This window comes from Indicator indicator, chromosome 26, assembly GCF_027791375.1.
Source record: "Indicator indicator isolate 239-I01 chromosome 26, UM_Iind_1.1, whole genome shotgun sequence".
In the NCBI taxonomy this organism is placed as follows: Eukaryota; Metazoa; Chordata; class Aves; order Piciformes; family Indicatoridae; genus Indicator; species Indicator indicator.
The window spans coordinates 14,207,536-14,231,119 of record NC_072035.1 but is presented as its reverse complement, the minus strand read 5'-3'; the positions used below and the strand labels follow the sequence as shown (position 1 = coordinate 14,231,119).

Sequence of the window (23,584 nt, the reverse complement as noted above, 5' to 3'; positions counted from 1 at the left end):
AACATGATTTAAGATAAATACCCCAGTCTTACCTGCAGAAATCTGTTGCGTGTGCCCAGCCAGCTGGGCAGTCGAGCTGTTCAGTTCACAGCTAAGGCATCTGGCAGGGGCAGTGCTGGAAACATCCCTGCTGGTGATTTACCACCTCCAAGAGTAAATAAATACTAATGTACTTATTTTTTATTCATTTATTACTCAAAAAGAATCCCTCTGCTCTTTTCTGATTGCGAAGAGGAGAAATAACTATTAAAGTTTGTCATTATTGTAAGCTCAATTAAAAAGGACTTTAAGATTTTCAGTCCAGCAGAGAGAACCTCCAGGAGACTGAAAAGCTGACCTCTCTATAAAGCTGTTATCATAACCCATCTAGCCAGAGGTAATGACATGTCAGTACCAGCCTCAGTCCTGTTCTAAAGACATTTGATTCCTATCAGTTAGAACTGAAACCCTCAAGAATGGTAAAACTTACACTGGAGGTTATGTTCTCTGAATACCCTGTATGACTTCATGGTTATTGCAGTTCACTCTGACCTGGCAGACTGTCATTAATCTCCCTCCTTCTTTATGTGCTATTTCAGCACCTTACCTAGCCACTCTGCAGCTTGACAGCAGCCTGCTGCTGCCACCTAAGTACCAAACGTCAGCGCCAGCAAGCCAGACACAAACAGCACCTGGGAACACTGGACCTGTACCCTCCAATTCAGCATGTCTCTCAGCTGCTGGAGCAGCACCAACAGGCAACTCTTTCAACTCCACACCCGGTGGTGGGACCAGTAGCCTTCCAGCAGGAAGCAGCTCATCCTCTGGATCCTCTGTGCCACAGCTGTCAGCATCCTCTGCAACGCCTGGTGTTAACCAGATGGCCGCTACCTCTACTCCAGGGTTCAGTGGGAACATCAGCTCGGGGCAGAACACCAGCACTGGGGCAAACACAGCAGAGCGCACACAAGGAAGCACAGCCCCTGGAGGAGACGCAGAATCAGGTCAAAACTTACCACAGCAGCCACAAGAAGGACAGGAGGGGTAAGTTACCTAAGTGCTCAAATGACTCAGAGTGTGCTTCTAATTAAATCCATTGTTCTGCTTTCATACACCTACCCTTTAAGCCTTACATAAATCCTTGAAAGGAGGGGACCCTCTGGCATGTGCAGTGCTCATGCCAGCTGTAAATGCAACAGGGCCCATTTTTACTTATTTATGAGAAAGGGGAGTTGGAAAAAAAGCAAACCTCCCTTTTTATTGTTACAAGAAAGAAAGCCTGATTCAGCTGCACAAACATGGGTGTTGTAGTTCTGTGTGAGATACCACTCCTGGCCTGCACTGGCAGTGCAAGAGAAACCCAAGGTGTCTGGTAGGTTCTGTTCCAGATCTCACCTGTGTCACCACAGATCCTCTCCTGTGGCACTGAATGACTCTTTCTTGGAAACTCCATCCCACCTGTGATCTTCACAGATGCAAAACACAGTCCAGGGCGGGGTTCTCATTTACTTGCAGTGCAGGGGTTGTTTTGCAAGCAGGTGTACTGTGAGGCCAGGAAACAGAATTATTTTGCTGTTACTTTAAAATCAATTTTAGCAGCCCAGCTTTTTTAAGACTTCATTAGAAATAGTCATCCATCAACCATAAAAAATTAAGAAAGGGGTTTTTAACATCTCATGTAAGTAACTTCCTGAGTGAACATGTTTTTCATTACTCTCACAGTAATGCATATTGCTAATAGTCGTGATATATGTTGTGGAGTTCCTGTATCTTAAGTGAAAAGCCCACATCCTGTTGTAGTTGGGGTGATCCTTAAGCCATCTGCTCCCTGGATCTCTGCACAAGGCTGCTTTATCAGCTGCAGCACAGTTTCTGACAGAGTACATCTGAGCTGCTTTTTATCACTTACAGATGTGGAGCCTCTTGTCCATGGCTGAGCCACAAGGGAGTGTTTTACCAAGTAAAAATGTTCAGTTGTTCCTTCCATTACCAATGGAACCTTTTCTGTAACTAAACAGAGACCTTCAGTCTCCATCAGTACGGATTTGGCACTTTTCCTTGGCTCTCAATTCCTTCTCCTTCCACCTCTCCAAAAAGAAAACCTTCAACAGCATTATTAAAGAGGCAGGCACATACCCGACAAGAAATCTCACAGAGCTAATATCAGTCAGCATTTCCATGATCTTCAGGCAAAATCTAGTTTGACTTCATTAAATGAGACTATGTTAGACGTTATGGCCAGTATCTTTAATCGAGAACAGGTATTGCGGATGAAGAGCTGCTGTGGGTGGATGTCATCTCAGTCATTGTTGTATCTTTTTGTTTTGCTTCTGAACATGACAGTCACTCAGTTACTCCCTTTTTCCCACCTCTTCTTCAGCCTTGCACACCCTCACAGAAAGCCAGCAGTTAACAGCTCTGTGTGTCTCTAGTGTTACAGAGAGGGAGAGGATAGGGATCCCCACCGAGCCCGAGTCTGCCGACAGCAACGCCTATCCCCCCGCGGTGGTCATCTACATGGTGGATCCTTTTACCTACACTGCAGATGAAGAATCCGCCTCAACCAACTTCTGGCTGTTAAGTTTGATGAGATGCTACACAGAAATGTTGGATAACTTGCCTGAGAATATGAGGAATTCTTTCATTCTCCAGGTAATTCTGCCTTCTTCTGTATCTTTCCACCAGAGAGTTATTCTATGACAGCACACTTCTGATACATGCACAATACTAACAGATAAGACGTGGAAGATACCAACTTTAGGTGATGTTTGCAAATTATTTTGTTGACAGTCCAAGTCTATATATTAAAAAACCCACGTGCTTTTGTTGATGAGGAAATGAATGTAAGGCAGCCCCAGTATTCTTGCAACAGTTCTGTTGTGTGTTTCTAGCACTTGTGCTAGAGGCTTCCTGAAGAGGGGTTTCAGTTACTTAAGCTGCAACTTGGGTTGCCATTGCCAAAACTGTCCAGTTGCTCTTTTGATTGCTTTGTTTGCTTTTTATATTCTCTTGATTTATACTGTTTAATCCAAAAGTAGTATGTGAAACCAGACATTTAATGCATAATTTAACTATTGTATTGTTATTATCTGCTGCTTAAAAATAATTTACTATGTAACTTGGCATATAATAATAGTTACTTACTCTGGAATTGCTTAAGAATTGAATTTGTGTAGCCAGAAGCAGAGCTTGGCCCATTGCCCAGGCTGCCTGCATTCTGCCATGCCTCTTCCTTCCCAGTGGTTCAGCTGAAATGGGAGGCCAGAGATTACAAGCTGTGCATGTGCAACACATGCCAGAAGCAACATGTGAATGATGCCTGTGTACCTTATTCATGTGTGCTCAGCTTGGCTTTAAAGTATTTTAATTTAAATTGCAAACCAAAACAAATCCAAAAAGAAAAATAATTGGAAGTTGTTACAGTGTCTCAAATTGGGCATGGAAAATGAGTCCTTCTTAGTAATCTTGACCTGAAATGATGGGTAAACCATCACCAAAATATTTCAGACTTCAGGATGAACTGAAGGTCAGATTCACGACTTCATGCTGTGGTGTAGAATGCAGGCAATTTCATTGATTCATACCTGAAGATACTAAAAATAAAATAGCCCCTGATACTGTGATGTCTGAAATTCAAACAGAAACATGTAAACTGTACAGGGAAACTGTATCTTTGTCCACACTGATAGCCTCACCAACTCTTCCTGAGGACTGGTTGTCTTCTGGGCACTTAACCCTTTGTTTCTCAATGTCAGGGTGTTTTGCCAGTTTTAAGTCACAACAGTAGCCAATTTTCTCTAAGCAAAGAGGAACATGATACAGCACAATGTTCTCACAGCTGTACTGCAGGATACATAAACATACACTTAACTTCAAAATAAATCAAACCCAAATGTTTGCAGATTTATCACAATTCATCTAGAGAGTGCAGAAGCCTGGCTTCTGGAATTCCTGGATGAAGACCTGGCTTTTAAAAACATGCAGTCACATTTAGTAAGTAGAACATGCTGCTAAGGTTCCAATGGCTCAGCAAGAACCAGAGAGTAGTAAAAGTTTTGTGAGAGTGAAGTTTTACTGCTGCTGAAAATATCTGTTAACTGACCAGCAGCAGAATTGCAGAGCTTCTGCTGATCACTGAATTGAAAAGGAGGAATGACCACAGAAATCAGTGTAATAGAATCTTAATTCTGATCTCTTCAGTCTTCCCTAAGAATGACACCATGGTACTGATTCCACATCACCAGCAAACTCATTCTAATTCTAACCATTAAGTAGGGAACCAAACCAGCCTAGGCACAAAGCTCAGAACACTGAGGTTATGTAGTGAAGGCTACCTCCAAAGGAAGATGCTGATCAGAAAAAGAGTTTTAACAAGCTACAGGTGTTTGGTTTTGGACTGAGGATTAAAAACATTAAAACTATCCCCAAGTTTTAGGGGTAGTTACTTCTTGTAGTATACTTTGGTAACTGTTACACCTGTAGTTCACCACATGCCCTTCCCAAATAGCAGTAGGAATAAGAAGGTGGACCTCAGAAAAATATCCTGTTCCTTTTGTGTAGTTGATGGGGCTTCTCCTTCACTGAAAGCAAAACTGAGTCAGAGATTTTAGTAAGCTGTGTTTGGCAGCTGTTCCTGACGTGTTACAGCTTTCAGTTACTGTGGCTCTGGGAGAAGACTCTTCCATTGCACTGGGCAGTAGGAGCCTGGAGCTTTCAGAGGGGGTTTGCAGCCTTAAATACGTCATTAAGCTGCAACAGCAGGTTTGTGTCAGGGAGTGCAGTCGCTGACTCACAGCTATTCATGGGAAAGGGCAGCAGCCCTGCTAGGAAGCTACAGATACTGTACTGCAGTACAAAGTGTGGTGGCTGCTAAGTGACTAAAGAATGTGTGAGTCTGGGCTGATGTTAATGAGCAGCTCTCTGAAGGCTTTCACTTATGTTTTACTCTTTCTGTGATTCATACAGATTGTGCCTTGCCAGTACATGCTGCAGACAATGAAGGATGAACAGGTTTTCTACATTCAGCACTTGAAGTCCTTGGCATTTTCAGTGTACTGCCAGTGCAGGAGGCCCTTGCCCACACAGATCCACATCAAGTCACTCACAGGCTTTGGGCCAGCTGCCAGCATTGAGATGACCCTCAAAAATCCTGAGGTTGGTATTGGTGTCAAGAAAATGAAATTGTAACCTCGTCTATCAGTTATCAAAAAAGAGTAAGGAAAGCAGTTTTAGGCATGTTTTTCAAGGTACAGAAGGTAATGAAAACAGAAGGGGTATTGGTGAGCTAATACTAAAATGGAAAACAGTAAGGAAAATGTCACACTGCTTGCTTTCAGCTTTAAGCTTCTGGGTTTGAGTCATAAAAGGTTAAAGATCAATGTAAAAGAAGAGAAGATGTCTGTGGTTACCTAGGATTCCGAGACATCTTGTAGCTTTAGTCTGTAGTGCTCCTGTAGGGAAGTGTTTATGCCCCACCTTTATTTATACACACAAATATATGAAAGACTTTCCTGTGCCTAATTACAGGTCCTCTATTAATTCCCTGAGGTAATGGAGAGATCTCCCTATTTTGATGGGCTTATCTCTCATCTGTTTTTTTAACACTGCAGATATTCAAGCCCTGTTTCTGGAATTCCAGGGATTTCAAAAGCAGAATAATCCATCCTACCTGCCAGGAATGGTTCTCATTCTTGGAAAGATAACGATGACTGTTTTATTTAGGTTTAATGGACCAGCTAAACACTTAACCACTTACCTTGGGATAAAGGCATGCTTGTTAGAGTTTAAAACCCTAGTTTCAGAATCATCATAAACGCAACCTATCAACGTGTTTCAGGACTCACATAAGACCATAAGCCCTCCCTGAGAATTTCTAAGAGCACTACCACCCCAGGCATCTCCACGTTCCTTCCTCACTCTTCCTTCACAACAGTATCTGTTCAGCCAGACAGATTTTGCAGCAAGGTCCAACATTCATACTTGAAGCTATTTAGGTGTAAGGGGAAGAGTAATAGACTTGCAAGACCCCCGCAAGCTTCTCCCTACCTCTAATTAATGTTCCTGCAGGGTGGTATCCTAGAAAGGGACATCAACAGAAACACTGATACCCTGTAATCTCTGAGAGAACATCATAACTTGTCCTCCAAGCTGATTAACTTGCACTTTGTATTTCATCTTTAATTTCCTGAGGAGACAAAAGACACCAAAAGAGGAGCAAATGTTTTCATGAGCAGCATGCATTTCACACACCCAGTGAATCAGATCTCTCCTCTTGCCATTGTACACACGTTCACTCTCAGTCAGCGCGGCAGACCTCCACGCTCTGCCCGAGAAGAAAACACCCTGACCATTTCTAACTTATTGAGCATGTGTGGGCAGGCCCAGCAAGTTTTTTCTTCAGAGAGCAGTTACAGAGCAAAGATGGGTTTGGAACTGACCATCTGGAAAGAAGCTTTGAAGAAGACTTGGAGATCTTGTTGGCCAAGACGGGTGTGAGCCTGCAGTTTGCCACTGCAACAAAGCAAGCCAACAGCAGATGGGGCTGCGTTAAGAAGTGTGCAAAGTGGTGATTATTCTCCCCTCAGTGCTGGTGAGGCCTCACCTGGAACACTGGTCTGATTGGGCTTCTCAGTACAAGAAATATGACATGCTGGAGTGAATCCAGCGAAGGGCCACAAAGATGAGTAAGGGATGGGAGCATCTGATAGCTGAGCAGACACTGAGAGAGCTGCAGCTGTCTAGCCAGGAGGGCTCTGATAAGTTTCTATCAATATCTAATGGGAAGGAGTACAGAAGATGGAACCAGGCTCTGCTCAGAGGTGGGACAAGAGGCAGTGGGCACAAAGTGAAATATGAGAAAGACTGTTTAAATGGGGAAAAAAAAAAAAAACCACAACTTTTTTTCTGTAGATTTGATTGAACACTGGAACTAGTTGCCCAGGCAGACTGAACTTTCCATCACTGGAGATGACATCCAGTATCTCTGTATGTCCAGTGATGGAAATACTCAGAGTCCTGGGCAGCCTGTTCTAATAGACCATTTAATCAGGAGAACTAGACTAAGTGATCAGGGGTCCTTTCCAGTCTCAGCTTCCTGTGACTTTAGGACTGACTTTTTTGTTTAATAAAAGATGGATTTAATAACTTGCACCTGTCAGGCTCTGCAGGAGCACTGCAGGTGTATTATTTACAATACTGATTTGCTGCTTCTCACCAACCTTTTAGAGGTTGGTTTTATGAGGGGCAAGGGTAGTTTGTTTCTTACAGAGGAGCTCTATCACAGCTACAGATCTGATGAGTTAGTGCTGTTCTGATACAAACCCCAAAGCATTTCTGAAATCAAACTGTGAACTAGAAGACTTAAAGAATTTCTGACACCATGAAAATGTGTTCCATCTAATGCTTCAATAGAAAACTGAACGAGAAATTTGAGCTCTGCCTGAGCAATTGATGAGTGGAATTTATGTGGTACCTCCATCAAACTGTGCTGTCCTTTGTTCTGATGGCAGCATGTGAGGGGAGCAGATGGCATCGAATTTAGCAAAAGGATACACAGAACAACTACTTGAAACACCTTACTGTCTCCTGCTGCCCAAAGACTGTTTTCATACTATAGTTACCTTGTATGTAAAAAGAAATCTTTAGGTAAGATCTGAAGCACATCATATTTATCTAGCAGACATGTCTGGTCTATAACCTCTTGACTACAAGCCCCCTGAATTTACTGCCTATTTCAAACTCCCATTATTCTGGTCTCACTGCAAATCTCTGTTCATGTGTTTCTGCATTAAACTCTTGAGGTATCTGCTGCTGACTGTGTTGACTTTCTTGCAGAGGCCCAGCCCAATCCAGCTGTACTCGCCTCCTTTCATACTGGCACCCATCAAAGACAAACAGACGGAGCTGGGGGAGACCTTTGGAGAGGCCAGTCAGAAATACAACGTGCTCTTTGTGGGTTATTGCTTGTCTCACGATCAGCGGTGGCTTCTGGCATCCTGCACTGACCTTCATGGGGAGCTGTTGGAAACCTGCATAGTCAATATTGATTTACCGAACAGGTAGAAACCTTTTTTACATCCTATCTAGGCCTCTGGTTGGCATCCCTCACTCTCATCAGCTTCTTGCACATCCCTTCTGATCGCATTTCCTGCTGATCATGATGATGTTACAGTGACAACATCTCAACTGGCGCTTTTATAAACTGCAGAGGGAAGAAGTTACTGTGTTACGCTTGTTCTACAAATGCTACCTTTGGGAACAGCTGGCAGGTTGCTCAGCATATGGACACCTTTTGTGTGTCACTGGAGTAAGAGGACTGAAGGCAGACAGACTTTTTTCTGCTTCTTGTTAGTAAACGTAGTTATGCACTCTGCAAGACTGTCAGAACTCCTGTAGAGGGTCAGCACTGGTGATACAGAGCAGAAATCTGAGTATTGCCCCTGATTCTCTTTACTTCAGGTCACGGAGGAGCAAGTTGTCAGCACGTAAAATCGGCCTGCAGAAGCTGTGGGAGTGGTGCATTGGTATTGTACAGATGACATCACTGCCTTGGAGAGTTGTCATCGGGCGGCTCGGCCGCCTGGGCCACGGGGAGTTAAAAGGTATGGAATGTCAGTGGTCTGCAATGGGGACCTGGCTTTGGTGTGCAAGGCAGAACTGAACTGGCCACAGACCTTTAAAGCCAGAGCACTGAGAGTGGTAATCCTGCTCCAGCAACGCATTTCTGGGCTGATTTGCATCAGCAGCATGCTTGTTTGGACACCAGGCTGGACACCGCTCCCTTGTGTCTCATGGATGTTGTGTGGATTAACCAGGATTTGCACAGTGTGCCCCAAGTGTGCAAGTCATGGGTTTCACCATGTTAGGAGATCTGAACAACAGTTATCTTGTCACAGAAACAGGATTCAATTCTGATTCCTGAGCTTAAACGTAAAGTAAACAAAAAATTCTTGCAAAACCCCATTGCTGAAGGAAGGAAAGAAATGCCATTTTCCCCTGTGGTATATAGAGCTAACTGTTAACCAGCAGGAAGGTGCTCCCTGCATCTTGCACAGAGTTTCCAACAGTTCCAAACAGATTGATGGCAACTCAAAGGGAGCTCTGAAGTTTTAGGTACAGGTGCCTTAATCCAGCAAGGGTAGGGACTGCCACCCTTCAACAGTCATCCTTCTCATGGACTTCAAAGCATGCATTCAGCACCTTTTGTTCCTTTCCTAATGGCTGTGGCCACTAGTCAGGTTTTATTCAGTATCTGACTGCAAGAAAATGGGATCCTGAGAGGGTGAACTCAGTCTCCACCCCCCTTCTGAGTTGGAATACAAAGATAAATTAGATAGGACAAAGATATTTCATGAGTGTTTGTCCTTTTACATTAGTAACTGAAGGAGATGTGAACTCCTCTGGTTAGCTTATTGTAGGAGCTTCTGTGCTTCAGGAGATGGGATCTATACTTCTGTGCTTCAGGAGATGGGAAAGAATTTAAGGAGAGTGCACAATAACTAACAATTGAGTCTGAAAGCAGCAATGACATGTCTTCTCCTGAAGAATACCTGCAGGGAAAGAGAGCAGGTGCCTGCCCTGGTAGGGAATTTTGGTATCCAGCACAAACAGGAGTTATATGCAATGAAGGCAGAGAAACAGATTAATAATTTAATCAGCAACTCCCTTCCTGTTTGGACATGTAACGTCATTTAAATGGCTAAACGTAATTTCTTGAATGCACATCTGCACCTCCACTGAAGTTTGCTTTATCTCCTATATTTTGTTCATGGCAAGATCTAACAAGATTTCTCTGATGCTGTGTGTGAATTCATACCTCTGCTTACAGCTCAAGTATCCATGTTGTGCAGCATGATAGATGCAAAGAGATGGCCTCTTTGGCCTTCTGAAAAGAGAGATGGTGCATGTATGTAAGTCAAAACCAGTGACAAACCTTTCAAAAAGAACCCTTCTCTGTTGCCCTGTTTCACATCAGATAAGTAGCCCCTCTACCCTGCAGGCAGAGTGAAAGACTTGTGTCACCCCAAGATTTGTCAGCTGTTAGCTGCTGGAAACCCAGCAGACTGCCCCACAATGAACCCCTGCAGTGACTGCTGCAATACTCAGGGTGCAGAGCTGCACATCTTGTTCTATGTTACATGGAGGAGAGCAGAAAAGAGGAAGGCAGAGTACAGAAATGCAAAGTGGGGTTACTCTTTTGCTACATTCAAGCAGGTGCTGGCAGTTTGAGAATTGCACTCTGTCCTACCCTAAGGTTCTTCCATTTCAGACTGGAGTATCCTCCTTGGGGAATGTTCCCTGCAGACAATCAGCAAACAACTGAAGGAGGTGTGCCGCATGTGTGGCATCTCTGCTGCAGACTCTCCCTCTATCCTCAGTGCCTGCTTAGTTGCCATGGAGCCACAGGGGTCATTCGTTGTGATGCCAGGTAAGCTTTACCTGACTCTTTAAATATCAATGAAACTTTTATTCTTTCATCATACTTATCACATAAGCACTTTGACTTTGGGAGACTTTGGAGTCCAACAAGTTGAACACCAAATGTGGTAGGAAATAGGCTGAGCCAGCAGCATTCCCCCAAATACCATGAAGACACCCTGCTGTGGGAGTGCAGGCTCCCAGGGAATGATGGCTGTATGGCACTGTCATAAGTGATGATCTTTCCCTTGGAGAGGTTGTGTTTTCAGGTAGAGCAGTTCTCATCAGCTGAGTTGTGATGATGGAGATGCCCACAGAAGCAGGAGGACTGCAGACACTGTAAGAGTCTGTGGTGCATAAGAGTAGGAGTCTCTGTAAATGGGAGTAAGGATAAATCTTTCTATATGCTTGAGTTATTTAGAGACTTCTGTTATAAGCAGCAGTCCACAGAGTTAAAGTTGAAATTAAATAAAGAAGTAACTGCTGAGGTTCCCTTTACATTTGCTATGTTACATTGGCAAGTCCTTTATGAAGTGCATGGTGATGGATCCTTACAAGCTACTCTGGTTTTTTAAGTTCAGAAAGAAAAGATCATGGAATGGTAGAGGTTGGAATGGATCTCTGGTGATCACTGAGTCCAAACCCCCTGCCAAAGCAGAATCACCCAGGAACACATCCAGGCAGGTTTTGAAAGTCTCCAGGGAAGAAGACTCCACAACCTCTCTGGGCAGCCTGCTCCAGGGCTCTGTCACCCTCACAATAAAAAAAAGTCTCCTCGTGTTGGGGACGGAATTTCCTGTGTACCATCTTATACATAGAACAAAATTAAATAAATTTCAAAGCAGGTATTTTATGCCATAAGAAAACAGACAGCAAGCTATGCTTTTTTTGTGTCCACCAAAGCAGGGTATATTTTGTAAAGATACAGATGTGTGTGTCAGAAATAACTTGAGCTGGCTCATTTAATAAGTAAATCTTTGGTTAGGGGCGGCAGAATGAAAGGAAAGATGGAGCACTGCATGGGAGTTCGTACAGCCACTGGTCTTCATTTCAAGCTCTTCTAGTAATTAACTCTCTTTAAGAAGAACTTGGGACACATGCATTAGCTTGCAAACCCAGATCAGCTGCACAGAAATGTAGCAGCACTGAACACCTATTCTGAAGATGATGCAAATTAACCCCTCTGCTGTCGCTTCTGTTCTGGCAGATGCTGTCACTATGGGCTCAGTGTTTGGCCGCAGCACCGCGCTCAACCTGCAGTCCTCTCAGCTGAACACCCCTCAGGATGCCTCCTGCACACACATCCTTGTTTTCCCAACCTCTGCAACTATCCAGGTGGCACCAGCAAATTACCCCAATGAGGATGGGTTCAGCCCTACTAATGGTAAGTAAGCAGGTCTCTGGTGTAAGGGGTGGAGTACTTGCCAGTGCTCAGAGCATCAGCAGAGCTGCAGTCAGGACCAGAGTGGATCAGAGTTCTCCCACAGACGCCATAGCCCCTGAGTTAATGTACAGAGAACACCAGGCTGCTCTGCAGTTACAGGGTAATACTCTCTTTGTTTTTTTTAAGGAAGTCTTTTTCAGATCATCATAAAAGTGATCTGGACCAATCGGGACACCACATGGCACGGAGCGTGAAATGCTTTTTCTTGCTGTCGTGACTCAGTCACTCCAACTTGTTTGCAGCAGTGGTTTGCTGTGTGCCCTGTTGTGTACAAAGCCTCTGAGGAAGGAGGTGCTTGGTTTGGAATTCTAATCTTCCAAAAGCAGGCAAAATAGGACCGACCTAACAATTTCTCATGTCAGCAGCCTGCTTTTCAAGCTTATTTAACCCTATAGTTTGTGTCAGCAAGACTTTAGTTAGTACTTGATATAAAGTAAGTGTTTTCCTGTTTTGCCAGAAATCCTTAAAACTGATTGTAAAATGATTTACACTCAGAGTAAGTGCAAACACTAACAACAGAAGAGGGAAGTTACAGTATAGGCAGGAAGAAAGGCCTGCTACTTTGGATCTAAAAGTCTGCTTTGATCTGTCCTCCTGGAATTTCAGTGGGCCTCCCAGAAGGGAAGTTACCCCTCTTAATACTTGAGCAGCTGTCCTTTCAGGGCCCCAGAATCCTGGCTGAGCGTTGTGCTGACAAATATTAACCTGCATTAACCTGCCCTTTAGTGCTTCAGATGCTAATTAGAATCAGGTACAAGAACTGGCGTTTTCCAAAACGGTGTTAAATTTAATTTTCTTAACTCTGTTCTACTTAATGATTAAACTGCTTCCTATGCTATTAGCCATCTCATTTATGCTCTGGAGGCTAAGCAGAGCATGACATTAGTTATGTTTACCGAGGTTGTAGGACAGAAGTTAATAAACTTAAGCTAATTCATTGCCCTTACAACCAAGTATTTTCTCTTCAGAAGATGAAGAAAAAACAGCCACCTGCCTATTTCAGCCCTAAGACTCCAGGTGAAATTGGTTTAAGACACACACATCCTTTTCCATCTTGATGAGGAATAAATTTTCCATTTTCAAGAGAAATGATTTATTATGCTATGTAGAAATGCATGACTCTTACTTGGGGCTCTGTTTTAGTACAGATTTGGCTGCAGTTCTAATGCTGTTAATTCAGACAGCTGCCAATGTCCCTTTCTGTGCCCTAAAATGTTCTTTAAATGCCATATACTGTTAAAGATCTTTGTCTGCTGAAAATCTGGATAAGGAGAAGAACCCTATAAACCATATTGTGATGCTTGTAATTTTTTGCTGGGTGTTTATGGTGTCTTTAGCTTTCCGTCATGTAAATCACTGGTGGCATCATAACCTGGGTTGCAGATGACTGGGTAATGGAATGTTCTTCTTACACAATCAAATGCCTTTTCACTACCTCTTTACACCCTTTCCAGATATTAACATTACCCAAAAGTTAAAGCTAACACAACTTTCATTTCTGAAATGGAAGTTAAATATTAAGAGCTGCATGGTGGGAAATCCTGGTGCAGTACTTGCAGTAACCATGCAGTTACTTGGCCTGTGAGGCTGGAGCAGGTCCTGCTGCCCACCTTGATCAGTTCCCTGAACCTTGAGCGGTTCCCTGAAGCTGCCAGGACTGATCCTGGGTGTTCTGAGCAAGCGTGCCCGAAGAGCAGCACCTGCTGAGAGTCACACCCCTAGGTTTGCTAAATGTATGTCAAGTGTTCTGTCAATGGCATTCAGTGAGCAGCTGCAGCGAGGTGTCATTTCTTCTGTTACAAAGTTCCATGTGGGTTTTTGCTAGGCTGGTATGACAGGATTTTTGTTCTCTCTATGACCATTGTTACAATTCATGATTGTAAGTGATGTCTGCCAAGTTTGCCTTTCGAAGTCTGTGTGGTTGTGGTCAAAGTACTGAGAAGGATTAAACAGTGAAGTATTTATCTCTGCGTTCATCTGTCTCAAGGGTCTGTTAAAACAAATTAAAAGGAACGATAATAAAATAAAGGGAATGGTAATAAATTACAAGTATTTCTTGGCAAAATTGACTATATAACGTTGGAAATGTTTTTTTTCTTTCTTTTTTCAGATGACATGTTTGACCTCCCATTCCCAGATGACATGGACAATGACATTAGAATTTTAATAACAGGGAATCTTCACTCTTCACCAAATTCCTCCCCAGTTCCTTCCCCTGGATCACCATCTGGCATTGGAGTGGGATCTCACTACCAGCATAGCAGGGTAAGGCTGTACCACTTGAAGGCATATGCTAACTACAACACAAAAAAAGACACAAATCCTCCAACAGTATCTTTTTTCCGTGTAGATTCTCCGACAGCAAGCAGAAATTAACGTTAAAATCGAAGGTGCTCTGTAGAAGTTGCCTATTGCCTGTTTACATCTTGAAAGTGAATTGTTAGTGTAGAAGATAACTGAGAGGAGAGGAGGAGGAGAAAGAAGCTTCATTTTTGTGTGGCAGAGCCATATCTAGTGACCCTGTCTAAATTTAATCTGTACTCTTCTGTTATTTCTGGAAAGTCATACAGAAAGTCCCTGAACTAAGTGACAGGGCTCTGAGAGAAAGGAAGGTGTGACAGCTCTGTTCAGATGCCGTTCTAGGGGAGGCAAGAAAGGAGATCATTCTCCCTACCCACCAGCTCTGCAGGCGCTGGATGTTTATGCAAATGATGTTTTCTTACTAAAAATTAGCCCAGAGCACACAGTGTTTGTAAGATACTTTTGTTTGAAGTGGCTTTTATAAAGTTGGTTCCAACACCAGTGATTACTTAAAATGCAAATTATTTTGGTAATTTAGGGTATTTTTTTTAATTTGCTTTAATGTGATTTGGATCACATTTGATGGAGCTCTTCGAGTGATAAACTATAAGAGACATAGCTGCATGTTTTAAATGGCTTCCATCACAAGGATGTAGAAGTTTGAGGCTTTACAATTTCCTGTGGAGGTTTTATTCTAGAGGTAGTATATTGAAAGCAGTAGCTTATTACTTCTTTACTAAATAATGGAGTGCTTTATGAAAGAGCCTGGCTAACCAGCTGACCCAGCACATTTAAAAGTTCTGGTGTAGTGATCTGTCAGAACTTACGTAATTGGATCCATGACTGTCACTTGATGGCTTTAAACCTTCTCAAGAAGAACTATAAATCTGGGGTGAAAGGAGCACAGGTAGCCAGAGGAGCTGTAGGTGTAGCTGGGATACTTGCCCCTGAGCAATGCCACTGCTTCAGCCACTCTAACAAAGCACTGTGCTTTGCTAAAGAAGATACCTTAAGAACAGAATTCTCACTCCCTGCAAATGACTAAGTACACTATGTTAGTTTCACCACCTGGAAGGAGAAAGTCCTGCCTGTATTTTCCTTGCCATCTCTGCCAAAATGCTTCTCTGCTCACCTTAATACAGTCTGTGAGTGAAAAATCACCTCCGCCTCAGCCACAAAAATGCTAATGCTGTATTTTGTGATCTCAATACACAACCACCTCGCCTTAGGTTAATACTCCAACCTGCTTTTCAAAGGCTAAATAACTGCAGGTTGCTGTCACTTGGTTGTTTCAACCTGGTATGTGGGCAAATGAAAGTTCTACATTCTGTTACTGAAGCCTCCAGCTATAAATCACAACCCAGCATTCAGTATGTTTCACTCTCTTGTTTAGTTCATTCAATGATCTCTATTCTGTACCGCTTCTAGAAATGCATTTACAAAACTACTCTCAGTGGAACTCCATCCAAGTGGCTTAAGAACAGCACTGAAAGGTTAATGACCAAAGAGCTTAGAGACCTGGGCAAGCCATTACTAGATGAACCTGTCATAGTAATTCAGTTTAACCATTAACAAGGGCCTAGTAATTGGTGTGTAATTTTTGGTTTTAAAAAAGCAGCAGCGTGTGATCATTACCTGTGGGTCGGGGAAGGTCAAGCCTTCGTCCATGTACCCCATAATTGATTGCTGCAGTTCAGCAGTGTAAGTCCTGATTGCTCCACAGCTGCTTCCAAGGGTTGCTGTTGGTGCCCACAGCCAGGTGAGCCATAGCCTTCTCTGAGCTTTATGGAATGGTTAACTTTGATTCCTGAGTAAGATATTACTGTTGGAGAAAGGCCTGCTTGAAGGGCTAGCAATGAAGACTTTGGGATTAGGTTAAGATGTTCATGGATTAAAAGAATTCCTGTCCCAGTTCTTCTGGGGTAAGCTGCAGGCTAAAATGCTTTACAGGCATCTTTGGGTTGGTCCTCTATGAACTGAAAGTAAGAGCAAAATAATAAAGGGTGTTTCCAAAACAAGCCAGATGCATTTAAGCCAGGAATATACTCTAGCGGGGATGGCATTCCCCTTTCTGATACCTGAGGTAGGTTTGGTCATGGGCTCCTGACAGGCAGGGATCTGAGTGCACACAGGCACTCAGGAAGAGGTGAGCTTGCTTGCCCCAAGTGGTCTGTCCAGCTGTCTCAGGTGTGGAGGACTCATCTAGGTTTTACTCTACAGAAATCAAATCACAGACATAGGTGCTGGCAGGCAGTGACTCCAAGTCTGGTGAAATTAACTTTACAGCCAGTTTCTCCTAGTTTAACTCTCTCCTCCCCAAATCACTCTTTGGTCCATGTAGAAGGACATGATTAACAAATATTGCAAAACCACAGTATCTAAATAAATAAATAGGTGGTGGAAACTGAAAAGCAGGACAGCAGTTTCCTTTTCCCCATACTTGGCAGCACAAATACAAACCCATCATGTATCTTCTGCCCAACTGTCCATAGCAAGGAAGAGCAAGTGTAGCACTTTTCTCCAAGCTACCAGCCCAGCCCATACCTGTGAGTTACTCTGCAGCATCCAATCCCACATGGACTGGGGTCAGTGTAGGAGGCTAACATCAGTGTGGGAATCCAAAATGGTTCTGGAATGTGAGCCTGGAGAACTGGAGGGGAAAAAGGCAGGGCTTAGACAGATTTGACTAAGATTCATGAATGACTAAATGATAGCTCATTAATCACAAAACAGAACTTGATTGAATACTGAGCAATTAGTATGCAAAATTAGTGCTCCTGGAATGGCATCTAATGACATAAACCAACAAACCTGTGTTTTCAACTCTTCTTCCAGAACCAAGGGGAACGTCTGCTCTCCAGAGAAGCCCCTGAAGAATTGAAGCAGCAGCCTCTTGCTCTTGGATACTTCGTATCAACTGCCAAAGCTGAGAATCTTCCACAGTGGTTCTGGTCATCCTGTCCTCAGGCACAAAACCAGTGTCCCCTCTTCCTGAAGGTCTGTCTGGGTGTCCTTTCAGAGGAAAAGAGAGGATTGTTGCTATTTAGATCCTATTAATTTTCTTTGAACAATGCCTCTGCATGTTACCCTAATTGTGACAGTACAGAAATGCAGTTTTAGGTTTAAATTGGCTTCAGAGAGCTGGCTGTTGAAACTGAATTCTCTGATGCTAAAGCCCTTGCCTGAAAATGGAATATTTTGACAGAATCACCAAAGCTGTAGGTGGTGTTACAGAAGTGTCCGAGTTTTCATTTCCTGTTGGCCTAAGAATGAGAGACATTCCTTGCTTCTGTTCTGCTGTAATCCCCTTATGACACACAGATTCAAAGTTAGAAAGGAGAGCAGCAGCTCCAGGCAGAGCACTGACTGTCCACTTCTTCCCTGGTTGTGAAAGTTGCACAGTGGGGTCTGCTGGCTCAGAGTGATCCCAATACCTTCTATTCCAGAACTGCAAGTGCTTGCAAGATGTATAGAGCAGAACTGGTTCAGCTACTGGAGATTCACTGATCCCTGTGGAGTGTCAGGGAGCTTCTTGTTTGAATGGATCAAAGAAATGGGGACTAGTGAGCATGGAAAGCAGGTGAAAAATCCACCTCAAACAGCATCGCATAACCAGCATACAGAATAATGAAGACAGTAACACTTCATTCCCATCTTAATTAACAAATACTGAATATTTTGCAAGTCTTTTAACTAAATTCCTGTCTGCCAGGCAGTTATCAGAGTTCAATATTTCCCAGTTCTTTGCTTGTGCACAAAAAGCAGTTTCAGGACTTGCTGTTCTCAGTGACCTGCAGTCAGCTTTATCTTCAGTGTAGCACCTCCACCAGTAAAGCATTGAACCTTACTCCCCACACTCTGCACTCCTCACAGGTAGATTTCCCATCACTTGCTGATTTCCTCTAAGCCACAGAATGAAAATAACATGAAAAATAAACCAGCATGACTTTGGAGCTAGAGATGAACACTGGAACAGGCTGCCCATTGAGGTGATTCAATCCCCATCCCTGGGTGGTGTTCAGAAGCTGCAGAGATGTGGTACTGAGAGACACAGGTTAGCAACAGACTTGGTAGAGTTAGAGAATGGTTGGATGCAATGATCCTGAAGGTCTTTTCCAACCAAAATGAAAACTCAGAACTACTTTTTTTGGTGTGTGTGTGAATGAGTAATCCAATACCAGCAGTAAAAAAATACTCAGCAGAGCTCCAGGCGACTTTAGAATTCCTTCCATAAGCTTGTACTAGATTTGAACTAGAGAAGGAGCCACCACCCTTCCCTGCCCCACCATCCCTAGCCCAGCACAATTGCTCTCTCAGATCACAGCTGAATTAAGTGTTTAATTTGAGCAGGAAGACAAGGGTTTGGTTTGGACAGTTTGTAATGGAAGCAAGGGGCTGAGTTCATGCAGTGACTTGCAGAGCACTGTGGGAGCAGGGGCTGCTGGCTTCTCTCTGCTGTACGGCTCTGCAATTAGGAAACCTGCAGAGTGTGTGAGGCAGAGACAAGTCATCCCTCTCTGCTTTGGATTAAGGATTTCTGAGCTGAAGTGTTTCACCTCTGATGTGTGCACCGCAATTGGAGGAGAATAAATTGGAGGGTTTGCCTCGGCAGGCTGTGTGGCATATTAGGCTACCCACTTGAAAAGTTTCTGTGGTTGCTCTACCCCCAGCACGTGATCAGTGTGAAATCCCTTTCCTACTGCTCTATAAACTAACACACAAACCTTGCTCCAGAAGAAAGAAGAGACAGATGGAGGAAGTGTGCCAGCAGAGTGGGAAAAGCGCTGCAGGAAGGCTGCTGGCTGCACATCCCCTCAACGTGGTACTCCGTGATGGGTGGGGCCACACCTCAAGTATTGTCCAGTTTTGGGCACCTCAATACAGGAGAGATGTGGAGGTGCTGGAATGAGTGCAGAGGAGGGCAAGGAAGCTGTGAAGGGCCTGGAAAATAAGTCTTACGAGGAGCGACTGAAGGAGCTGGAGATGGTTAGTTTGGAAAAGAGGAGGCTGAAAGGAGACCTCATCACTGTGTACAACTACCTGAAAGGACATTGTGGAGAGGCTGGTGCTGGTCTCTTCTCCCAGGTAATTAGTGACAGAACAAGAGGGAATGGCCTCAAGCTACAACTGGGTAGGTTTAGACTGGACATTAGGAAAAAATTTTTCACAGCAAGAGTGGTCAGGGATTGGAATGTGCTGCCCAGGGAAGTGGTTGAGTTCATCAACCCTGGATGTGTTTAAGGGTCATTTAGACATGGTGCTTGGGCATATGGTTTAGGGGTGAACTTTGCAGAGTAGGGTTATTGGTTAGACTTGGTGATCCTGAGGGTCTTTTCCAACCTGAACGTTTGTGATTCTGTCTCTCTTCTTCTGGAAGAGTTGGAAGACTCATGATGATTTATTACCAAAATACCATGAGAACCACTGGCATAACCCAAGTGTTTCCCTGATGATCACGGAGAACAGAATTCAGTATTTTGTTAAAGATCCTTCATTCCAGTCAAAAAGAGAAGTCAGTTTACTCAAAAATGTAATCACCATGGAACTTGGAAACGCACACGGTCATGGTGGCTTCACAAAGAACTGCCAGCCTGCTGTGCTGTCCTGAGCCAGTTCAGAGCCTATCTGTTCACTGGAGCTGCAGAAGTACTTGCTGTATGAAGAGTTAACTTGTGATGCTTTCCTTTACACAGGCCTCTCTACATCACCATATCTCTGTAGCGCAGACAGATGAGCTGCTACCTGCCAGAAATTCTCAGCGAGTTCCTCACCCCCTTGACTCTAAAACTACATCAGATGTCTTGAGGTAATGCCTGTTAAGTTTTGCTCTTCCTGACAGGGACTGAGCTCTGAGGGACCTTTTCTTTTCAACCTGGCAAAATTATTTCTTAGCTTTACTAACAGCTTTTAATTGTTGTGCCCTACATGTGTGTCTTGGAGCAGTGGGCACCTGCTACAGCTGATTCTTCCACCACCAAAGAGCAGGGCTTTGAGGGTTACCCCATCAGTTTTCCATCTGACTATACCAAGCTACGTAAGGAAACTCCCAAAGACCTGGGTTTGCCTCCCACAGATTGTCCTGTTCACCTGCTGGTCTAATCTGGGCTATGTCAATAATTCCTTTTACTCACCTATCCAAAGTGATTTACAGAAGGAGATAAATGTATTTTCCTGACAGCAGTATCTTAAGAATTGGGATGTAAAGGAGACATTCCTTCTGAATTAATAGGAGTTGTGTATCATATTGCTCAAGGTAACTAGAGGACTGATTGCCTCCCTCCCACTGCTGGGGACTGAAAAAAGATCTGCTTTATGAGACAGCACGCAGGGTGGAACACACCAGTGAACAAACGTGGGTGTTTCAGAGAGTGTCACTAGAAAGTATCAGCAGGAACCATGAAGAATTATCTAGTCTAGGAGGATTGGTGGAGTATGCATGATTCTAGATCTGAAATTGCATCCTCTTGGAGGACTGAGCTGTCACAACTGTCCTGGGGTACTGTGTCTTTGTTTTGGGTTAAGGGTGATGCAATACACAAGGAGATGATGAGACACAACAGACTTAAGTTACAACAGGAGCAGGTCTAAGCAGAGAGAGGATCACACAAATACGTCATCAAGTACTGGCACAGGTAGCCCAGAGAGGCTGTGGGACTTCTGTCTGTAGAGGTGTTCAAGACTTAAGGCTTTGTTAAATCTCTTTGGATTCCATAATCTCTGCCATCAGATGGGGAGGGTCTGCAATCAAATAGCTTGCTTCAGGTTCATTTTCATAAGTAAAAATTTGTGCTCCCCTCCTTCTCAGAGACTTTTCTACCTTGCCAACATCACCAGCATGACACAAGCAGGCTGTGCTCATGACACTGTATTGCAGGAGAAAACAGAGACCAGCTTCACTAAACCTTCTAGAAAAGCCAAGAGGGGAGGAGCAAACAACCCCAGTTTCATTTCTCTCTGTATTTCCCTCCTGCAGGTTTGTTCTGGAGCAGTACAATGCACTGTCCTGGCTCACGTGTAACCCTGCCACTCAGGATCGCAGCTCCTGCCTTCCTGTCCACTTCGTGGTGCTCACTCAGTTGTACAATGCCATCATGAACATCCTTTAATTGATAGGAAAGCACTTGTTCTTCTGGCTTATTCCCCCCTCAACCTGAGAAACGTGCCACAGTCTGCAAAGATCACAATTTTGCTTCTCTTCAGACCAGTCCTGTGCTGTGCTTCTGTTCCTCCAAAAGCACATGTGAATTCTGCAGTGTTCAAAACTAAACTACCCATTAACATCTCTGGCAGCTTCAGTCCAAAATCTGGGAACATCCAAGAACAGTGAACACAGAGTAACCTCAAGCCAGTGTTAGTTTGGTGGCCCAGTAACTACTGGTCAGTGTCATTATTTTTTTTTACTATTTAATTTTTTTTTTTAAGGAAGACTACAGTATCTTTTAGGAACTCTGATAACCAAGAGCAGTTTCAGCCCTGCAAGTTAAAAAACCTTGTAGTGACCAGTTTGGGTTGTCCAAATCTTACCTTGTTTTGTTGTTTGATCATCATAAACTGGAACATTGCAGGAGGAAAAGAAAAAAAACCAACAAACCAACCAACCACACAGTTGTAGTCTCATATAAATATTGGAGTTTTCTGTCTGCCTGGAGTTCCTGTCAGAGTGGATTGGGATGAATGCATGCATTTGTTACCTGTCCATGTAGATATGAATGGTCTGGAGATACTTTATTTATTTTTTAGGTTTGGGGAGGGGAGGGATTAAATTATAAAGGACCAGGAACAGTAGAATACCTTAAAAATCCAGCTCCGTTCCACTGTAGGGTTATTTATCTACATACATCTCACTCTTCTGGAAATCAAACCTGAAGCTAATAACAATCAAAGCCCAAGCTGGGCAGTAAGGATGTGCTCGTGTTGGAAGGAATCCTCACCTGCAGTCAGCCTGGGGACAGCGAGGAATGGCCAGTGTTCAATGAAGGATAACACTACCTAATGGAGGAAGAGTGAGAGAGAGGTAGGGAGGAAAAATACTTTACAGCCCAGTGTGAGGGCAAAAGGAAAGTGGTAAATTAATCTATTGTAGAGCTATGATTGAAATATATTTCCAGGAAATTTAGTGATGCTAGCAAAGTATTTACTGAAACCCAAGTCGCCCTTTAGTTCTGGGCAGACTCGTCCATGTACATATCCAAAAAGATGGTTTTTTGTTTACACTAAATCAGTTCCAAATCTGGTGTATTTTTTCTGACTATAGGAATATTATTTCAAAGAAATAATTTTTAAAAATTATATCATTAAATTAGTACTTGAAGTTATACCACTGTGGTGGAAAAGTTACTTTGTTTAGTAAAACGATTGCCATTGTAAAGGTTAATGGCTAATTGAAGTATTTTTATGACTCCTTCATTCCAGGCTTCAAGGGGTTTATATTTAAACCCCATTTTCTAATGTTTGTTGTTGCACTGTGCAGCAGGCATGGACTGCCTTACATGAGGGGTCGGGCACTTTGATCAGGCTCTGTGACCTAGTTATCTATCTGTGGAGAAAATAAAATAAAATAAAAACCTACAAATTTTAAAGTTCTTCCAAAAGACTTTCATCTTCTGGTTAAAAAAAATGAAATTCTATGATTTTAAAAAGTATTTTTCTTGAGATAATGTAACATTTAAAACAAATTATATAAAATAAAAAAAAAATAAAAAAAATTATAATTGCTGATGTAATGAGAAGGTGAAGTCAGAGAAGGAACCTGTAAATGGATTATTTCATTCTCTGCACCAAGCCTCCCGTGTGGGTATCCTCTTTGCAATGTATAGGTTAAAAAAAAAAAAAAAATCTGATATCAAACCATTTGTATCTAATGTGTACAGTGTAAAATTGACTTTAAAAATATTGCAGTACTATTTTTTCTTAATCAGAAAAGAAAATTCTCAAGGCCTTTTGAAGAGCATAAAAAAAAAGATGAAGATTGTAAACTTGTATAAAAAAAATTTAATGTGGGGAAGAAAAAAAAAATAAAATGTAAAGTAGACATTTGTAATCTTTTACCATTTGGGGGTTACTTGTTCCCAGGATTCATCTGAACTTTGGATTATTATTTTGTTTATTCTTTTTAACTGGGCTGTTTTTATCCAGGGGTGTTTATCCCCCAGAAACCTGGTTCTAAGCAAAAACGAAAAAATTAAAAAAAAAAAAAAAGGCAGCAAGGAGTAGTTTTCATCTGGTGTCTTTTATTTAATTTTTTTTTTTTAAGTTAAGAGAAGCTGGTGACATATTTATACGTTTTTTGTGCAAAATAAATGAATGGCAATAGATTTTAAAAGAAAATCTTATGTACTTCAGTGTGAAAAGTTCTGTATAATATTTCCCTTAAATATGCATTATTTTACTTGTGAGTTTTTTACTGAATTAATCTGAAATGTACAAGCCCTGGCTTTCCTACAG

At 42.8% G+C, this 23,584-nt stretch overlaps 1 protein-coding gene across 1 annotated transcript in view; it reads left to right on the top strand.

Moving 5' to 3' along the window:
* Positions 1 to 21,522, top strand: part of MED13L (mediator complex subunit 13L) — a 206,077-nt gene extending 184,555 nt beyond the window's left edge. Inside the window, exons 21-31 of the mRNA XM_054392955.1 lie at positions 579 to 1,023; positions 2,412 to 2,631; positions 4,945 to 5,133; positions 7,813 to 8,036; positions 8,437 to 8,579; positions 10,247 to 10,405; positions 11,603 to 11,779; positions 13,950 to 14,104; positions 16,976 to 17,137; positions 19,834 to 19,946; positions 21,114 to 21,522. Of these exons, the coding sequence (XP_054248930.1) occupies positions 579 to 1,023; positions 2,412 to 2,631; positions 4,945 to 5,133; positions 7,813 to 8,036; positions 8,437 to 8,579; positions 10,247 to 10,405; positions 11,603 to 11,779; positions 13,950 to 14,104; positions 16,976 to 17,137; positions 19,834 to 19,946; positions 21,114 to 21,246 (2,120 nt within the window). The 3' untranslated portion in view covers positions 21,247 to 21,522. The remainder of the gene's footprint in view (positions 1 to 578; positions 1,024 to 2,411; positions 2,632 to 4,944; positions 5,134 to 7,812; positions 8,037 to 8,436; positions 8,580 to 10,246; positions 10,406 to 11,602; positions 11,780 to 13,949; positions 14,105 to 16,975; positions 17,138 to 19,833; positions 19,947 to 21,113) is intronic.
* Positions 21,523 to 23,584: the final 2,062 nt, after the last annotated feature.